Raw genomic sequence first — 21437 nt, 5'->3', positions numbered from 1 at the left:
TCAACATTATATGGAAAATATAGACCATCATTTTCATGAGAAGGAAAATTACTACGGCACTATTAGTGTGAAGATGACTTTCTAACAAACCTAACCAACTTTTAACAAACTCTAAGTATACCAATGCATGAAGAAGGGTACCAACGGGGGCCTCAGCTTGTTTGGTAGGAGCTGTTAGTGCACGTCATCATTTGTTGGGACGTTGCAAGTTCAAAACCCAATGGTACGTTGTATAACTGATGGGGCCTGTACCTAACCCCAGCTTGCCTATAAAAAAAACTGTATGAAAAAGGGAGAATAGAATACACACACACAAACACATAGCTTATGCACAATTTTAACCAAAATTGTTACATGTGGCATGTTGGCGCAATAGGTTCCCCGGCCGGCCGTGGGGTTTTAACTGCTTGGGGTTGGGCTATATAACAGAGCTTCAATCCCGCCGGAGCTCCACCAGCTGAACCAGAGTTTCCCCTTGATAAATGTCAAAAAAATATGGCGTGTTGGAACAGATCATTAGGTCATCCTGTATATAACTGATCAACAGTTTGTATTCAATCCCACCCCACATCTCACTTGGCAATCTCCATTACACAACTCACTTGGGAATTGTGTGAGTTCCGCTCGCGCACATCTCCATCAGGTGAGATGTGTGGTGGGGATTGAATATAACAAAAGAATCGGTGATATACCATGTGATCTGGTCTGATCTCCTCTCTATTGGCATAGACACCAGTTGGCCTATCATAGTTACATACATTTGGTGTATGTAGTATTGCATTCACAATTGTGAGCTCTCCTTGAAAGCCTTCCAAGCATGATCATGATGAAGTATTGATGCTTTTTTTTTGTGGTTTTCATAACTAAGGCGCAATTTATCTCCATTAAATTTATAACGCAATAATTAAGCAAATGAAAGTTATGGATAACTTCTGCAAATCGTTATGCTACTTGATTTTTTGTTTTTTTTATGTCATTATTTCCTTTTTGGATATCTATGATAGGTGGACACAATAGCCAAGTTCTATAATCATCTTGTAAGTAGGGCTGGTAAACGAGCCGAATGAACTGAATAGAGGGTGTTCAAGAATGACTCATTCTTGTAGCAACCCGAGCCGAGTTCAAGCTCATGGCGAACCCGTTAAATGAGCTGAGCTCAAGTTGTCATATTTGCAAAGAAATATACTTTTAAATTGAAAATAATAGAATTTTAACTCTAAGCCTGCTAAGCCAAGCTCAAACTGTTTTTTTACAAAATAAATATATTATTTCAAAGCTGTAAGCAATAGGATTTGAAGTCTAAACTTATCGCTTTGCAAGCTGAACACTTCAACTATTTACTCTCTATGATATAAAATATATGTAAAATATATTTATTACTAGTTAACGAGCCTACATGGATCCAAATTGAGTTGAACACTCATTGTTCATATTTGGCTTGCCTAGCCTATTTTTAAGAGTTCAAACGATCAAGCTCTTTACGAGCTGAATACAGTCAAGCGGTTCATCTCATTTCCTAGCCCTAGCTAATTGTAAGTTTATGGCCTATAAGGAGAACATATTGGTAATTAGTTGTTAAAGATACTGGTAAGCATTGGAAATATAGTGTTTGGTGTTAAAAAGTAAAAATATACTGAAACAAACAGAGGAGTAATCTTTTGCAAATAACCTACATATACAGTATTTGTACATCAAATCATCTGGCCCAACAGAAAAGGATTGTTCAGAAATAATGGCAGTCACTATGCACTATTGATCCTAACCTGTATCAAAGTGGGTCATGTGAAAGATACTAGCAAACAAACATATATAAAAAAGCAATCCTGATAAAGTTTTACATATATGTGGTCATGCCACATTTTCATTAGTATATTTATTGACAATGATTTTTCTAACTTTTGAAGAAACGGATTATTTTAAATTAGTTTGGAAAGGGTGCATAATTCGACATTGTGATGGTCATTGTTATTGTTCTAATTAAATATAGGTGCTATGTTATAAATTTTGCTCATATACATAATAATAAATAAAGATAAAATTAAATGCAGTTATTTTCTTATTAAATATAAAAGTCACTTTTGTAATAAGATCTCATGAGTAAACTATCCTTGATGGGCAGTGAGGGAGAAAGTACTTGTGGAGTTTTACACTGCAAACACCGACATAGGTTCACAGTCAGTACGTGACACCTCTCCGCCCATAAAGGGAGATCCAAAGCACGGTTTCTCGGTTTCTCTTAAAATAGAGAAAAAGGGGGTGTTTACAATGCCCTATGAATGTTGGATTTTCTCAATGTTTTATTATTGCAAATCAAAATTACTACACTCTATTAAGTCTAGTGAAACACGAGAAAGTGCAAGTTGTGATTGTCATTCACTTGGGAATGCTTTTTCCCTTTGATCTTATGAAAGTTGGCCATAAGACTGACCAACAATCACAACTTTTGGATTTTCAGCTGTGATTGCTCATCCCACTTGTGACCAAATCAATCGTGCCCAAAGTGATAAATTTTCTCACAGAATCCCACAAATAACTTGAGGTGATAAGTGAGAATAGATTACAAAGCCATCCTATAACATGATAAAGAAGCAATTTGTTTTTTTTTTTTTCAGCATTTTGAACAAGTGTGAGCTAGCTTTCCTATCCTTCAGTTGTCCCTAGTGAAATCTTAAAACTCAATATTGAGTTTGTCGCATATAATTAGATTTGCTATCATGAGGGCCATTCGTTGATGAGTGCGATCTGGTCAAAGAATGCTTGCTCTAATGCCGTTCATCCTCATTTTGAAAAACCTTACATGCCGTTCATGCTCTGAAAAAAATTGTGGGACCCATCTAAAAAGCATAGAATCCATCCATGGTATTTGGGATGCGTTCATCTGCCGTTCATCACATGGATGAACGGCATCAGAGCAAGCCCTGACGGTAACCCGATATGCACTCAATAATAAGGTGCTCAAGCTGCCAGCTTGAGATGTGGATACGAATCCTGAGGGCACTGGGTGCATCCCTACTTAGACTTGCCTCCACCTACTACATAGGTCCTCCATTAAGGCACTGTTTGGGAGTTGAGAGCACTACGCCAAAAAAGAACCTATAGTGACAGCTCCAATACGTTACTTAAAAGTAATAGTGATGGCTCAATGTCCGACACTATAAGTTTCATCACTATTACTTATATTGACTACTTGGAGCCATCACTAATCCCTTGTTTGACCGTCACTATAGGTTCACACAATCATGGGTATTAGTGACGGATAAGCCATCACTAGTTCTCAAAGAAACATTAAAAAATTGAGTATTGGTGACAGTCACCAATAATCATTCAAGTAAAAAAAAAACTATTTTCATGGTTGGAAGGCCAATGTATATGAATCATGCGTGCAAAATAGCAGAATGACTTAATTAAAACTATAGAAAACATGATTAGAGACATTCCAAAACCAAGTGCAAATGTTGTAAGTAACCGAAACTTAAGTTGGATTACAATTTAAACTACTAGGTAAATGTGCAAAATAATATTGTTGAAGTGATAGACAAACAAAATAAAATATCGCTCCAAATCCTGGACCAAGCATAAACACCAATCACACCACCATATGGCAAAAGTGTAGTTAATTATTTTTATTAAAAGCATGAAAAGACAACATGGACAATTTTTTGAGTAATTTAAACTAATATTAAGACAGCACAATTAACAATATTTAAACAAAATAGCACTACTTCTGTGACTACAAGAGTGATTATGCCAGCACAGGTAAGATATACCGTCAAAATATTTTAATCCAAAACAACTTAAGGCACTAATATAAAAAATAGACATGAACTTTTTACATCCTAAAACCACGTGAACAGAAGGTCCGACTCCACCCTGACACTAATTGTGGAAAAATCAAATATACATAAAGGAAAATGTAATAAAAATCCAAATCAAAATCTCTAGGAAAACAAAAAAGAAGAGAAGCAAAGGTTTTGATGAAGGGTAAGAAGAGCAAGTTCTACCTCACCAAATCACCTGTTCTAGTCTTGGAATCAACAAAGCCAAGGACATCCAATTTTTTTATAAAAATCAACACAAAAATATGTATAACAAATTAAATAATATGCAGAATTTGTTGCAACACTAGGCAAACTTTGTTAATAATCAAAAGATATAACAAGTGTTATTATATTGATAGAAAAGATAAGAACATGACCAGAGTGACAAGAAAAGAAATGCAAAATGGAATTCCGATATATATATATATATATATATATATATTGAAGATAACTATAACCATTCTCTTATATCGTCATTCCAATGGAATAACCATAACCTTTCTCATCCTACTTGTCTTCATCCTCTCATGGCTGGCCATGCAATATAAAGAATGAAAATACACAAGATTTAGTCCAGTGTCACTCATTGCTATCAAATATGCAATCATTATATATGAAAAAGACCACTGATAGAAAAAGAAAGCCACTACATTCTTCGATTGCCATAACAAAAGTCTTGTTCATCAAGGATAAGAAACTTTCATACTTACATGGAAAGAAAAATATTTGAATGAAAATAATTTGAAAAAACAACTCAAAATATATGTCTAACAACAAACACAGGTATTCTACATTGCCCTAATATACATGGGACACATACTATAAACCACGAAGGAGATGGCCCACATCCAGATACCATCTGCACCTAAAATATACAAATGAATATAAAAGTATAGTGGTGACGCTTGACCAACCAATGTTTCTTCTAAGTTGTAATTCTGACATCAAGGTATGCTTCAACTGGTTCACGTCATCCCTTGCATACGAGAGAAAGGTAATTTTAGTCAAGAAAATGAACAAAAAAACTTGCAGAAAACTAGCCAATGCTTAAAAAATTGTCTCACCGTAAAATATCCATGAGCATTAGCCCCTCTGCTCTCCCTGATATCTAGCCTCTGCATAGTGCATCATGAATTCATGATACATTCATCTATCAAAAAAAATTCAGTTCTATCATCTCACATAAATCAGAATTTCTCGTATTATATTACACGACATTTCACACCTTTCAAACCTCAAACAAACCATGCATATCAATGCTCTATCACATATCTTAATGTCATGGAAGTGAATTCAAAATTCATTGCATTTATTCAAAATAAACCAAATCATGTACATTACTAGATCAAAGTACAAGAGTCTACATTCCTAAATAGTGCTATTATCAGGAGGAAAGTGAAAAACGAGTGTGATATTCTTTCTTCAACATGCTTGAAACCAGGCCACACTACCTTTTGAGGTATATGCATGGTTAGGCCGGAGACAGAAACTTCTCTTATTAATGGCCTTGCACCTCCTTGTATTGGACTGCACGACCTCCTAATGCTGCATCAAGCTCTACGGTCTTTTTGCTGCCTTGTCAGCTTCATCCTACTTAGACAGTATACGATAAAACAAAGAAAACTTATGCCTCAGTAATTGAATATTCTTATCACTAAAAGCTGCAGGAAAAAGATCTAGCAACTTACCTGACATGTATTTTTGTCAATTCAGTAATGAATATCATGCTGAAAAGCACCCGTCTTTGAAGTTATTATCTGCATACAAGAGAAATGACTTAGGACATAGGACAAGCTAAAAGTATGAAAATTGTTACAAGGCTCCTTTTTGTTGTTATTTTCCTTCAAATAATGAAATGTCTGTGGAAAATCCAGTTTGGTGGGATTACATGTAAAAACAATGCCAAGGGTTGGATGATATGACAAGTTAAACAAATGTAGAAGCTGATAGATTGAAGTTGGAATAAGAAAATGTTTGTGAGATGAAGTGAACATAGAAGGAATTGCTAAAGTTTCAGCAACACATGGAATGGGAAACATGAAAGAGGACAAGGCTCAAGAGAGAAACTGTAAGACTATATCAAACAAGTTCCAAAAAGTAGTCCACAAAGTCAAGCATTGAAAGTTAACAAAATCAGAATGCAATGTATAGTGATTATAGTTCATTGATTGAACACTTATCCTTAAGGAGCACCATGTTAATTAATATAATTGCAGATAAAGATCAACATTTGCTATCACAGTCAAACATAAACTCTCTAATATGCCTTTTACGAAACTCTAGCAATTATGTTGAACATGCTGTCTACAATGCTAAAATCAACAAGGTATCAAAATCTAATAATAGTAAATTACCACATTGTATATTTCAATCAACAAATAGCTTACATCTTTATGAGGTTAAAATCTCAAATCTTATACAGAAAAGTACAGTTAGCATTACATATACATTAGAGGCAACCCCCACAAATAGCAAGAAACAAAGCTTAGACAAGCTCACATATGCAAACACACTACATGCACTTATATAGAAAAAGTTAGCATTACCCCAACATTAGAGGCAAACCCCTTCCCCCAGTATTATTAAAAATGCATCTCAAGGCGCAAAAAACGTGCCTCACCTTAAGGCGAGGCTCTTTGTGCCTTGAGGCGCATGTCCGAGGCGTACACCTCATATGCTATGAGGTGTATGTCGCAGGGCGAGGTGCGCCTCAAGCATGAGGCGCACACTTCACCCAAATTTGGGGATAAATAGATGGAGGCCCGGATTAGGGTCGGGGTCTCCCTCTCTTTCTCCCCTAGTCTCTCTCGTCTCTTGCTCTCTCTTTTCTCTTGTTGATCACTCTCCCTGCACTCTCATATCTCGCTCTCTCTTTGTCCCTGCTATGTCGCTCTCGTCTCTCGCTCTCGCTCTCCCTCTCCCTCTCTATCTCTCTCTGCCAAAATGAAGAACATGTTGCCTCAGTCTCTCTCTCATATCTCTCTTTGTTTGTGTGTCTCCCTCACTGCATGTTTTCTTTTATAGTCTCTCAACATGTCCTTTTTAGTTTTCTTATTGATTGGTTTCTCAGACCAATAATAGGTGTCCTATTTTTATATTTTTGTGGTTAAAAGTTGTCTGATTTAAAATGATTTATACCTGAATCAGAATTGTTGGATACATCGAATTGATTTGAAAACCAATTCAGGGTCTGAGACGATATTGAACTTGCCTACTGAATTTGTATATAGAACCCGCCTGAATCCATTTTTTTTGCATTTGATTCAACAATTTAATCATGAATAGGAATCCAATATGTGATATTACTGGATTTGTTGATCTAGTAAAAACAAGATTTGTTGATCTAGTAAAAACAATCAAAATGTACTCTTATATCTAAACAAAAATGCAATCTGATCAGATTTGATCTGAATTAGTTCTAACCAAAAATATTGGTCTGAATCTCATGTGAATCCAAATATAAATAAACTAAGTGAATCAAAGTCCAATCTGAATACATGTTTGGATCCTACTTGAATGATTCAAATATGAAAATAATATGCCAGACTTGGATTGGATATTTGATGGTATCATGTCCATTTGCACCCCTAGTTAATAGGATGTTAGGTTGGTAAGTCTAAAACCAAATTGTGCATTGATGGTAGAGAAGATAGTTAGGGTAATGAATATCCTGTGTAGTTTTTCTCATAAAATTCAATTAGAAAATAAAAACCAATAATTTTTTGTATAATTATGTATTAGCAAAAGTAAACAATCAAATAATGAATGAAAATGCATACCAAGTCAAGAGCTAAGCAGAGCTTGAAATGATAAATAGCATAATTTGGTGTTGCAGATATGCTCCACTAGGTTTCTCAATATTTTTAGTAAAAACCTTTTTATTCTATTTTGTTCAGATTCTGCTATAGAGACATGAGAGTGTCATGTATAATATATATTGATTCTTATTGAATACGAATTTGAATTCATTGGATTATATAAAGCATTGACTCATTTTTTTTAGGGGTGCCATGTCTCTTTGAGTTTTTATAAATTATTGTATTAATATATATATTCTTATTTGCATTTTTTCAGTTGAACAATGAGAAGAGATGTAAGATGGGATCATGGAACTAAAATTCAAAATCTCACTAAAGATTTCAAACTTATAGGACATATAATTTGCAGTTTATGTCCTAAAGAGACTACAAAAGGCATTTACTAGCAGAAACATCACTTACCTGTCATGAAACATGGTGTAAGATTGTGCGAAGATGTTCCACCAGATGTAAAAATGTTTTTTTCAAAATCATCTAAGGGTATAGAAGGAAAGAAAATAAGAAAAAGAATAAAGTAAGTTAGGAATTGGGAGAGGTGTCTATTTTGGATCATCAGCAATCGATAATGTGAACAAAAAGGCTAGTGGTTCATGTAGTATTGCAAAGACAAGCACAGCTGGTCTCATGGACCAATATGTGAACAAAAAAATATGACAAACCACAATAAACACTGCATTCAAAAGGGATGAGAGAAAAAACATATGTCATGCCATTAGGAGATTTTCTTATTCTAATGCCCTAACATTTAATCTTTGCAACAATCCATATTTTGTTCCATGGTAGAAGCTATTGTAAATTATGAGCGAGGGTTCAAACTACCATCTTACCATGAGATTAGAATATAGATTTTGAAGGTTAAGGTAAATTGTACTCATAAAATTTTAAAAGAGTTCAAAAAGAATGGCAAAAACTTGGTTGTAGCATTATGGCAGATGGTTGGACAGATGAAAAGGGAACACACTTAATTAATTTTCTTGTAAACAACTCATCAGAGATAATATTTTTAAAGTCTGTTGGCATCAGAGATATGAAAAAAACTACTACAAATTTGTGTAAGTTGTTTGAAGAAGTTGTTGAAAAAGTTGGTAGAGGGAATGTGGTACAATTCATTATAAATAATGCACTAAATTATGTGGTAGCTGATAATATGTTAACAACAGAAAAAATATATTTTTAGACAGCATGTGCAGCATATTACTTGGATCTGATGTTAGAAGATATTGAAAATATATCAATTTTTAAAGATACAATAGAAAAGGCAAAAAAAAATTACAAGATATATCTATAGTCATGCATGAATTTTAAATTTGATGAGAGAGTTCTCAAAGAAGAGAGAACTTCTCCATCTAAGTGTAACTCATTTTGCCACATCATATCTCGCACTTCATAGTATTAGATATTACAAGAAATAGTTGAAGTCGATGTTCTTGTCTTCAAATTTTAGATCATCTAATTATTATAAGAAACTTGATGCTATGAACATTTTTCATATTGTTCTTAATGATCATAAGTTTTGGGTTGCCATATCATATTCAATTAAAGTTATGTTGCCTCTCATAAAAGTATTGTAATTAGTGGATGCAGATAAGCCTACTATGAGATTTTTTTATGAGGCAATGGATAGAGTAAATAAGAAAATTGCTTCTAATCATGATAATGTTGAAAGAAAATATAAACCTATTTGGGACATCATTGACAAATGATGAGACTTGCAACTCCATAAGCTTTTGCATGCAACTGCCTATTATTTAAATTTTTAATTTTATTATGCTGACAACTTCAACCCGGATAAAGAAGTTATGAGTAGTTTTTATGATTGTATTGAAAATTTGGTTTCTGATGCAAATGTTTGATTAAAAATTACAACATAAATCAATGCATTTAAAAACACATAATGGTTGTTTGGTAGAAAAGCAAATGTTACAACATGAAAAATAAAGTCATAGTAAATTTGTAATTATGTTGTTATGTGTTCATATTATTTTTATGTTTTATTTTTTTGTTAATTGTGATATTCTTAATATTTTTATCATTTTTTATTGTTTTATTTAAATACAGTTGATTGGTGGAGTTTATTTGGGCACGAAAATCCTAAATTGATGAATTTTACAATTCAAGTTCTAAGTTCGATGTTTTGTGCATCGGGTTGTAGGAAGAATTGGAGTACCTTATCATTAGTTTGTGACTTTGTATTTTGTTTTTGAAATGCATTTATATAAGTTTAATTATTTTATAATTGATTATCAATGATTTAGAATTATAGGTGCATACAAAATGGATGAATAGACTTGAACAAGAAAAAATGAATGCATTGGTTTTTGTCATGTACAATATGAAGTTAAGAGAGAAAAATATGATGAAGGAGGCTACCGAAGACCCTATATGTCTAGATCATATAGACTCAGATGATGAATGTATTGTGGAGAAGGAAGATTCAGTGTTGCCTAGTGATCCTAATTGGTTGAAGGATTAATGGTTGGACCCAAACTTTGACATAAACACCATTGAGCATGTGTCTATTAAAAAAGCCACTTCCCATCATGATTCACAAAGCGGTTCTAGGCAAGACAGATATTCATTAAAGATGTGAATGAAGAAAGTGCAGATGATGAAGTGTCAGAGAATAAGGATGAAGGAGAGCCTGTTTATATGGATTCCTCAGATGATGACATTGAAGGCTTGGATATTGATGATAACAAGATGCAAGAAGCGCATATACCCTAATTTATATAATAGGACTATAGGCATTTATATATTTTTAGGGTCCTTCATTTGTACTTGTGAATGTTGTAACATTCTCATTTTAAAGAGTTTAGACAAATACATTAACATTTGATTGTTAATGCCAATATGCATTTTCTGATGATGACATGATGTTGAGAAATTTGATTATTAGAGATTTTGTTACTTAATTTTTTATTGAATGCTCATATTTTTATTTTTTAGATACTTACGTAAATCAAGTTGTTGCATTAATGTTACTTTTACATGTTAATCTTATATTTTTTGGTATTTATTTGAGATTTTTTATTTATTATTGGTTGTTGTTTCATCAATAAAGTATTTTTTTATTTATTTGTATTTGTAAATATTTTTTAAAGTATTTTTTAAGTTTTAAAAAAAAATTTGAGGTTTACGTTGTACGCCTCAAGGCTTATGCCTCACCTCAGTTTTTGGTGAAGCACTTTGCTACGCTGCAACGCTTTTCATAACATTGCCCCAGACAAATAGCAAGTTTCATAGCAACTAGAGCTCACACATGCAAACACAATACACGTGCACAAAGAAATAACTTTGGCAGGCTAAAACCTACAATGCAATTGTACATACATGGAAGACACCAAGCTTATCACATTTAAGGAAAGGATAATTGTTCACCTTGAAAATAACATTATAATCTCCAATTAAAGCTATATGAAAAAAAACAGGTTGAATGTTGAATCCTGTGCTAGTCCACCTGCATGCATGTATTTGTGTGTACACATGCATGTGTACAATAGATGTTCAGAAGACATTAAGCCCATGCAATCTATAAGAGTCAAATGCAGCTTATTACCTTCAAGAAGACATAATAATCTTCAGTAAAGAAACCTTCTAAATGATGACTTTGGAGCATGAACAAGTCAAAAATTCTCAATGGGCTAAATCTCAATTCCTCTAGTAAATGTCAAGGGAAAGAATCCAAAGCAGGAAGAGGGAAAGAAGGAAAACATAACAAGATGCATGAAAAAGAAAATGCCATCTCTCCAATATATAGACAGATTAATATTGTTCTAATCTTATAGGATGTCTCCAAAGAGATACTTGGATAAATCAGAAGTAAAATACAAGCTCATTGCACAACCCACTTCCAAGTAGTTGACCAACATGGAAAGAAACCCAAACCTGCCTTGATGAGCATCAATGCATGGGTACTGATAATATAGAAAATGATCTAAAGAACAAAGGAAAACAATTAATACAAACACCAGGCAGCTAAACAATTACTCAAAATTAAGATCAGTTAAAAAATAGCTCATGCCCCATTTGACATCCCGGACAACATTGTTGATCAAGTGAAGAAGCTTCCCCTTCTCACAATGGACACCGAAAGATTAAACTTTATCCTCACCACAGGAAACACCAACAAAGCAAATGCCAAACAAATATCGACCTCCCAATAATGACCCGTCATTGAAGAAAACAAGAAACTCCATTAAAAAAACAAAAAAAAACTCATCGTAGCAGAGAACAGACACTGATGCAAAGCTAAACACTTTTGCTCCAACCATGGCAATAAGCCCTAAATTTAACAATAAATCCTGAAGGTAAGGCCAGTAAAACTCGTTTTTCCAAACAACCGTATCACTGCACATACAGTTAGACCATGACACAAAGAGAGAGAGAGAGAGAGAGAGAGAGAAGTCATCCAAACTTGACAAGCAAACAACTCCCAATCATTATTATAAAGTGAAATGGCGTGGTCAACAATCATAGTCAAGTTGGATCTGAATTCAATATATGAAAACAGAGACCGATCTCTATTCAGCTTGAGATTCACATTAGATTAGATTTGAATATGGATCTGAAACTGAATCAGGAAAGTTCAGTTTGGAATAAACCTAAACCAGGCTAAGTCTGGATAGGTTTAATGTGAGGATAAGACTAATTAAAACCAGCCCAGGATGAGTCCGGGTTAGGTTTAGTGAAAGGTTAAGTTCAGTTTGAGACTGAGCCCAGATCAGACTTAGTCTGGGTTAGGCTCAATGAAATCTAGAATTAGCAAAAAGAAGTAAAAATAGTATGAGAAAGAGGGGTTAGGCTTAACATGAAGAAAAAGAAAATCTTTTTCACAAGAACTAAGTGAGAATTGAACTCATGGCCTCATGTTTGGGTGCACGCATGACTGATCAGTTGAGCTTACTTGACTTCCAGACATTAATGTAACATACATAAATTTTATATAAATTCATAAAGCTTAGACCAGCCGAGCCAATACAAACACTCGTTCATACTCAGCCTGCTTAAACTACACAAGCTGCTCCTTGCTGGATCACCGAGCTCATTTGATGAGTCCGAATGAGCAAATAAGCTTTAGATGAGTCGAACCGAGCCATGCTACGAGCAATTTGGTTCGTTTGCCAGCCATATCCTGGTCCAAATTCAATTTGGAGTTGTGGTTCGCTGATCACTATAATTCTAAAGAATGGGATCCAGATATGAGCAAAAAAGGATGACTTTAGGTTGGTTAGCCAGTTCAAGATCTCGTCAATTCTGGACCTGGTTTTGCATTTGTAGTTTGAATCTTGATCGGATCCACAATCCATCCCAAATGTGACTCCTTTATAAATGTGAGAAACTTCAAATGACAAAGGTGGAATAAGTGGTATGTTATCTAAGGATGTAAACAGGTCAGACTCGGGTCATATCTAATCATTACCGAGTCCGATCTTATGGGATTTAGCTTAATCAGATCAAGAAACAGACGGAGAAAAGGTAATACTGAACCCAAATCCGATTAGCTAATCGTATAATACTTTTATATGTAATCGGGTCCGATAGTCCATCAGATTTTAATTCACTTTGGCCTCAAACTCAGATTCGAATTAATGGGAATCTCAATACTGAATCTGAATCCAATTATTACTCGTGCTCTTTTTGCTTTACCGCCAACTAATTGGATTTGGATTCAGTGGTATCAGTTGACATCCATAATGTTACCCAATAATCTCAGACCCAATTGACTTGCACCAAGGTACGACTGCAGTGGATCTGGTCTGTTGTGGTGTATGGATCCAAAGGGGTGCCTTATGGTAAAACAACGAGTTGAATGCAATTGCAGCCCTAGGCCCGATGCACTAAAACCGCCAGACTTGGACCTACAAGATGACCCATGATCTGGCCTTAAGCCTTACCGAATTGGACTTGGATTAGTTAGGATACAATCCAATTATCTTTGGGTGAGTGAAGGACAATGGAGGGCAAGAACCATGAAAGGTCACTTGTGTTGTGGTCACTTTTGGTTGGACCACCATGTTCAGCACCTCTAGATGAAAGGTGAGCCATTCTTTTGCTCAAAATTCTAATAAATGTTGTGCAAATCAGTTTCTGAACCGGATCAATTTTCAAAAAGGTTCAGAAATAGGCCGATTCAGGCCTGAATTGGGTCGAGCTGAATCGGATAAAAAGACCTTAGCTATAGCTGTTAGAGGTATGTTTATAACGGCGACATTATATAAAGTTATTTTATCATGTTAATATCATGATAAAAGATTATATTTTCAAAAATAGGTAATATTTTAAAATTGTCATATTTTTTTAGGCAATATATCAGCCTCTGAAAATATTGCATAACATTGTGATATTTAAAACCTACCTCTGAATGTTTTTATTGGATTGGATCTATGACACAATGACTTGCCATTTAGAGTGTGTGTGAGCGCACGAACCTGACACACCAAACACGCTGACATGTTCAGATATTATTATTTTTATATTATAAATAGTTTTTAATGCTTTTTGAAAATATTTTAATAAAAATACTGTTTATAAATTAAAGCATCAAAAATTATTTTTTATTGATTAAAAATTTAAAAATTCATTTACTCATGACCTATTCTTCAAAAAAAAAAATCAAACTTGCATGTCCAACTCAATTCAGCATCTTTAATCGCACTTGTATCATTGTGACATAAATTGGATTTGAAAACTTATCAGGATCTGAGAATCATGAATTAGGTCAGATCAGGCTGGACAATCATGAATCTACACTGAAAAACAAGTCTCAAAACCTCAAAAAATAAAGATCTAAGATTCAACATTTGAATCATACTGATCCCTCAGATGTAATCTGAAGAATTCAAACTCACCCAAAGGGTTTCAGGAATTAGAAGGCACCCAATGTGAGCTACAATGTTATCAGTATCGGTGTGGTGTCCCGGCCGATACGCATCGTATCGGCAGAATTTTGATATGCCTGAATCGGCTATTTTTAATAAATATAAAATACTTTTTAATAATATTTTAAATTTATTTTAATGGTTTTAGCGCATGTCACATTATGATTGACACATAATATTTTTTATAATTAGTATCGGTATCGGCCTATACAGCTGAATCGGTGGCCCAAAGATTCAGGGCCAATACCGGTACTGACAATATTGGTAAGCTAAGCCAATGACTTAAAAAGTTTGTAAATCAGATTTCTTACTTAAAAAGCCAAAGTTGGGTTAATATTTGGTGCTACTAACGAAGGTACAAAATTATTGGGTAAAAATCACATTCTTTTCATATTTTTTCGCAGATTGAACCTTATGGATGTGAACTATAAGGTTTGTTTTTTTTTTTTTTAGAAAATGAACTTCTGTTTGGATTCAAGGAATTGGAGGGAATTGTAATCCAATTCCCCTCAATTTCTCATTTTTTTTTGGGGTTTTATTTTATGTATGTGAAACTGAAATCCCTTTCTTGTCTCCTCCCCCTCTCGAGCGCCCGACTCCCGAATCCCGACTATCTCTCATCCCGGAGACCCTAACGAAGATAGAACGGCTGCCGGAGACCGGTCGGCATCCTGTGGCCGAACAAACCAGCACTAACCGGAGGTAACTCTCTCTCTCTCTCTCTCTCTCTCTCTCTCTCTCTCTCTCTCTCTCTCTCTCTCTCTCTGGTTCAGCCTAATTGCTGGAAATGTCGACGGGAACCAGCGTGGTGCTCGGTATCCGACTCTCCGTTTCTGGCTTATCCCTGAATTGCCGGCCTCTTTCTATTTCTCACTCTGAGAAAGCAGGGGTCTCACGGCAGGTGAGTCTGAACGATTAACCCTAGTCGAAGAACAAGGGATCAGACCACAAAAACTGGACGCAGGTGCTCTGTAACAGATGCGTGTATTTGTTCTTTGATACCACCTTTAAAAATAGGGCGTGGGAAGGGGGTTTGCTGTGCAGATTTCTATCTGCAGACCACCTGTTTGACTATTTGCCATGGAGGGGACTAACTTCTAGCCTCGACCTTGTCTGGTTGAGGGGAAATGTGTAAAGAGGAGCATGAACGCCAACTGTTCGACAGAATTCCTCAAAGAGTCGGTGATCAGCAGAAAGGGAGTATGCATACCCTGGAATATGCATCCATCATGAGGTCATTCCATGTAAAAATATTTTAAGTTAGCCTTACCATGACCCATGTACAATGTAACATATCAAAACCATAACGAGATCTAAAACACATACTTTAACGCTTAACCCGATCTTAAATTTGTTTATGATCTTTATTGCCTGTGAACTTCAATGTTCTCAGCAAATCTGGGATATCTTAAATAACTTATCATAAATTCAACAAATATTTTCAAACAACTGCAGGAAAAGAACATAACAACAATTGAGAATATGACTCATGGCAATTCTTTGTATTCAAAAGCTGTAACCAAAAGCTACTGTCTTCATAATAAAGGAACACAAAGACGACAACTTATAACAAGAAGGGAATATTAACACACGACAAGTTTCTAGAGAATGCAACACATACACAAACACATTTGTTAGTGAAGTTTCCAAAAATGATGAGGGTGTAAAGGTGGATATCGTTCTGCTTCAATTGATAACATCGTCCCCACAAACACATCAATCAACACAAGAATTTAAAAGTTCTATACAATCAAAACCAAAAGTACCAAAAAAAAAGGGGGGGGGGGAGGGGACATGTTTATGCATGGAGACAACTAGAAGGAGAAAATGAAAAAAAGGAAAAAAAGTTTAGGGCATTTTGGTGGACTTATGTGTTTGCTCATTGTAACTTTGTCAGGATCTATTTGAATGTTCTGGATCCTAGGCCATCGTTGGAATTTTTTGAGAAAAAAAGGAGCATTGGCAATGTTTATTCTTTTGCAAAATTACAATGCTACCACATTAAGTGACATGCCAAAAACAAAATACCGAATATAGAAAATTACATCAATGACTCCAATAAGTGGTTAAAAAAAGACTTAATATGAAAAACAATGTTAAGAATTAGAAGGTTGTCCTTGACTGAGAATTATTGTAGTAACATTGATCCGACCTTGATTGGCATGTCCACAGATGTCAGGGTGAGAACCATGGTATTCAAAGATATCCTTTGTTGTTTGTTCCATAATGTGCAGAGAGTTATCCCTGGATATTTTTTTACTAATTCTTAGGTATATTATAACACTATAAATTTTGATCGTTAAAGAAAAAGAAACATGGTTCTAAACCCATAGAACTTCAAAGCCGGAAAAATTAGATGATTTAGAGAAATAAGTGCTTGGAAGGATCATAATCCTACGATCTATGTCTCTTTTAATTTGTTGTTTTTTTATTGTAGCTGCAGTTTCATGTTATTACCTAAATCAGGGTAATTGTAATGGCTGCCAATGTTGGGAACTTCACTGCTTCGCACAAGCAAAATCCTGGTGATAGTTTTACATCTCATCTTGCGGGCATGTCTAAGAACCAGCTTTATGATGTCATGTCCCAGATGAAGGTAGATCCATCCTTCTGGTTTAAAAATCATTAAGCCTGAATGTTTAAAAATTATGGAATGATGTTTGGTTAAATTTTTTTTTCTACAGATTCTAATTGAGCAGAACCCGTCTCAAGCTCGTCAAATTTTAGTTGCAAATCCTTCAATGACAAAAGCTTTGTTTCAGGTATTCCTTGATTGGTTCTATTGTTGTCAATCACATTCTTCTGTTTGGAGCATGTATATGTTATTAGTCCTTGTTTCACCATAATGCCAATTTATGATTCATTGTCAATTCTTCTGATTATTTTTTAATTGAGATATGCTAATAGATGTCAGAATTAAAATATGGCAACATTTCAGTTTTATTTATCTCTATGCTATGTTCACATGATGATTGGGGATGACCGGATGAGTTATTTTTTGCATCTCTTAGCATCTCATGCTATATTTTCCTTGCATATTATTAGTCAAAATTGTGTCCCACTTTGTCATCTTTTCTGTTGTTAAGTCCAAGATTTGCATCATGCACCACCCATAATTTGTAGATCATTTTATTTTAAGCATCTTCTCGGCATCTTTAGTATTTTTTTTGGATAACAGTTATCTTCTCGGAATATCTTGTGAAGTAGCTAATGTTACATTGTGCTACACAAAATATCGTAAAAGTAATGACTGCAGGTATTGATTAATTGCTATGCCCTCTTTTGTCTGTTTGATAAGCATGACAAGGCTACTTCATTGTACTCCTGTATGGTGTCTCCACATAGTCTTCTTAATGGAGCACCCAAGTCATATGGATATGGCTGTGGGATAGAGGATACATGGTTCTTCTTACGGAGTTTTCTGTTCAGAACACTATTACATTTGGGGATTTGGGTCAGAAGTAAAAGATGGATCACCAGTTGATATAGATGGAACACTTTGTGAGAATTGTCATATTCTTGCACCAAAGGTTTTGGTAGCAAAAATTCTAATCTGTGCTATTTCTTTATTTTTTTATGTGTAACCAAACATTGAAAGAAACTACTATACAATTTGGTAACAGAGATTTTTCTCCTATCTTTTGTCTGAGCAAGGATGGGCCATTTTCTAGGACATGCATGCATACATTATATATATATATATATATATATATATATATATATATATATATATATATATATATATATATATAGTCCCAATATTTCCATATTCATCTCTTGAAATCCCTCAAGTTTCCTGTTTTTTCCTGTATTTCTTTATAGGAGTTGCAACATTCAAACTGGAGGTGACTTATCACTAATTCCCATGCTAGCTTTAATGATCACATACTCTAGATTTAGCCTCAAAGAGTCAAAGAGAGAGAGGGACTCCAAATCTTGCCATGTTCATCTCTTGAAATCCCACTAGGTTTCCTGCTTTTCTGTATCTCTTTATGGAAGAAGTTGCAATGTTCATGGGGAAGGTGACTCATCATTACCCCCCCCCCCCCCCCCCCATGATAGCTTTAATGATCACATATTCAGGATTTAGCCCCAAAGGGTCAAAGTTCTCATTCTCTTCATGTCCTTCCCTTGTTCTCTGGCACATTGTGCTATATCACAAGGATATGGTCACAGGTGCAAAGTATGAAATGGTAAACCGATACAACTTTAGCAAAAGAGGGATACAAGAGCACAACAAAGTATAGAAGCACCAAGCAGTACCAGCCAACACCCAGTGATACTGACTTCAACAAGTGTATGTAATACACTTTAAACTACCTATATTACATGGGATGAGCGTATTGTGTGCTGATCATAGTTGTATAGCTGACCCCACAACCAAAGTTTTCTGGAATTCTCATGAATAATTGGAGGCTTTAAGACACAAAGTAACAATGGAAAAGACGTAAAACAGATGCTGACTAATCTGCCCCAAATATACATATGATGAAAGGGTTAACATAGACAGTGTCATGGAAATGTGCATTCTCTAATGTCATTATGATAAACATTTGATTGCTTATAAAAAAACATTTGATTGTTGGATCTGTTAGTTTTAGTTGCATGCGTTCATTCACGTCATCCTGCACTGGATACAGTTTCTTGGTTTTACATGTATTAGTGTTATATTTTGTATGTTATTGTTTTTTATGATCTAAGCCTATGAGGTTAGGCTTATGTTGTTATTTGTGCTTCTTGCAGGCTCAAATTATGCTTGGTATGGTGCAACCTCCGCAAGTGGTATCTTCTTCATATTGCTTTATCATTGTATTTCTTTGTGATTTTTTTCCCTCCTTTGTTTCTGTACATCTAAATAAGCTTGTATGTTTTCAGATGCCAAATATCCAGCAGGCACCATCTCAGCAGCCCCAACAATCTTCATCATTGGGACAGCAACCAAATGCTCAAGCCATGCCTTCCATTCCTGCTATTCCTGGAGTACAGGGGCAGGCCAGCTCATCTCAGCCACAGATTCAGAATAGACAGCAGTCTATAATGCAATCATCTATTCCAGCATCATCTGCTTTGATGCCACCACAAATCCAGCAATCACAGGGCATACTTCCAGTGCAGGCAGCTCAGGGCAGCCTAAATGTCCAAGCAAGCTTGATGTCTCTTCCACAACCCTCCCTGGTTCCTAATGTGCCAATAGTGCCACATCACTCTGCTCTGCAGTCAACCGTTCTTCAACCTCAAGTTCCAATCATTTCTAGCCAATTGCAGCCAGCACTGATGAACCCAGGTGTTCTGCACCAACCACCCGTACCACAGCAACCAAGGCCAGCCATGCAGCCATTTTCTCACCAACTGCAGCCTCCCTTGCCTTCCAGCTATGGCTTTCAATCTTCAAATGCTTCTCAGCAGCTTGCATCACAACCCATATATCAGGTAACGTCTGAACCTGGTCTGAATGATGTGTTCTAGATGAGGAAATATTTCATTTCTTGTTAATTTTTATGAATTTCACAGCCTGGTGTCAACCCTTCAGCTAGCCTAGGGGGTTCATTCCCACAAGGGCCGCCCCCTCTGCCTAGTCAACCACCATTTATGAAGCAACATCAGGTATCAACATGTTCTTTCCCACAGTAATTTACATGTCTTTCCGGCTGGCATAATGATGTGCTAGGCCCTTTACCTATCCACTTAGGGAGAGGGGGCTAGGCAATGCATAACATGCCTTTGTGGAACAGGGACTAGTGCTCTTTCTTCTTGTGGATGTCTTATATGGTGTTGTTCTCAGGTGGGATCACGTATCGGTGGAGACTTGGGCAGTCATGGTAGAAGTCCATTGCAAGTAGAAAGAGGGCCTGGAGTTCCTTGGATGGCTTCTCCTCCTGACAGTTCTGCAAGTGGTATTCAGCTACCAGGACCACCAGCAGCAATGACGAGTCAGATTGGTTCAGTTGGTCAAGCATCTCGTCCTGCACAGGTTTTATGTCCATTGATTTGGTTTTATGCATAGGGTGCATGTTGTGCGCCATGACCACTTCTCTAATGCTCTTTCACTTTATTTTATGGACTGCAGTTATCTCCTGAGGTAGAAAAGGCATTGCTCCAGCAAGTGATGAGCCTCACACCAGAACAGATCAATCTATTACCACCAGAGCAGAGGCAACAAGTGCTTCAGCTACAGCAGATGCTACGATAGCATTTCAGTTTTACTCAATTATGGGCTTTTAATGTTCATACAGATTCTCACAACCATAGTTGAAGACACATGGTTGAAAGCTGGCTGTCTCTCTTTTATTCTTGCTTTCTACCAAGGTGGTGGTGATCTCTTTTTTGATAAACGCATTGAAGTATCGTTCCTATTAGGTGATAAACTGTTGGTGTATTATGCTAGGTTTTGGTGGAATAATAAGTGTGGTTGAGACAGTTGGGATTCATTATGAAGTAAAAACTGGGTTATTGCTCATGATGCTGCAGTATGTTTCTGGGAGATTTGGAAGACTCAGATTTCAGCTTTTTAGTTTGGTAACAGTTTGGATGTGATGCTATGAAGGCTTCTCAATGTGTCTCATGAAACACTATCAACTGATTTGATTTCTTTACTTGATTAAGGTCCTGATAAAGTGTAAACGTATGACAAGTAGTGATGGCCTGAGCATGTAAAAAGTCAAAGTGTTGAGAGGAAGTAACATGAAGTTAGAGGAAAATATACTCGTGTGTATGTGAGAGATAGAGATAGAGAGAGAAACCATCATTCATGGTTTCTTGACGATTTTTTTTTTTCGTTTTTAGGCATAAATTTCTTCAAAAAAACAGCGCATTTTGGCTTCTATATTGATTAAGTAAATATTCTCTGGGTGACAGGTGACTGACAATGTTGATAAGGATATGACATCCCCTTGTATAGGTATTTCCATCTGCATCAAAGGTTG

At 35.6% G+C, this 21437-nt stretch overlaps 1 protein-coding gene across 2 annotated transcripts; it reads left to right on the top strand.

Moving 5' to 3' along the window:
* The first annotated feature begins 15077 nt into the window (after window positions 1-15077).
* LOC149836887 (cleavage stimulating factor 64-like) lies at window positions 15078-21212 on the top strand. 2 transcript variants are annotated; one of them, XM_090007174.1, is made up of 8 exons: window positions 15078-15216; window positions 16952-17110; window positions 17199-17276; window positions 19258-19296; window positions 19390-19944; window positions 20026-20118; window positions 20297-20485; window positions 20582-21212. In XM_090007174.1, the coding sequence occupies exons 2-8, from the start codon at window positions 16991-16993 to the stop codon at window positions 20702-20704; spliced, it is 1197 nt and encodes a 398-aa protein (XP_089863300.1). In that variant the 5' UTR covers window positions 15078-15216; window positions 16952-16990; the 3' UTR covers window positions 20705-21212. The 2 variants fall into 2 exon arrangements, with proteins under 2 accessions (XP_089863300.1, XP_089863301.1); XM_090007175.1 differs by lacking the exon at window positions 20026-20118.
* Window positions 21213-21437: the final 225 nt, after the last annotated feature.

The sequence above is a fragment of the Nuphar pumila genome, chromosome 5 (assembly GCF_984573655.1).
Source record: "Nuphar pumila chromosome 5, dmNupPumi1.hap1.1, whole genome shotgun sequence".
Lineage (NCBI taxonomy): Eukaryota > Viridiplantae > Streptophyta > Magnoliopsida > Nymphaeales > Nymphaeaceae > Nuphar > Nuphar pumila.
The sequence above is the reverse complement of the archived record's forward strand: the minus strand, read 5'-3'. Positions and strand labels throughout refer to the sequence as shown.

What these genes read in the sequence shown, in the direction of transcription:
- LOC149836887 (XM_090007174.1), top strand. Translation starts at nt 16,991, where the DNA reads ATGGCTGCCAATGTTGGGAACTTCACTGCTTCGCACAAGCAAAATCCT. An exon ending in TGACAAAAGCTTTGTTTCAG is followed by an intron (nt 17,277 to 19,257) that starts GTATTCCTTGAT and finishes TGCTTCTTGCAG; the next exon opens with GCTCAAATTATGCTTGGTAT. An exon ending in TGGTGCAACCTCCGCAAGTG is followed by an intron (nt 19,297 to 19,389) that starts GTATCTTCTTCA and finishes GTATGTTTTCAG; the next exon opens with ATGCCAAATATCCAGCAGGC.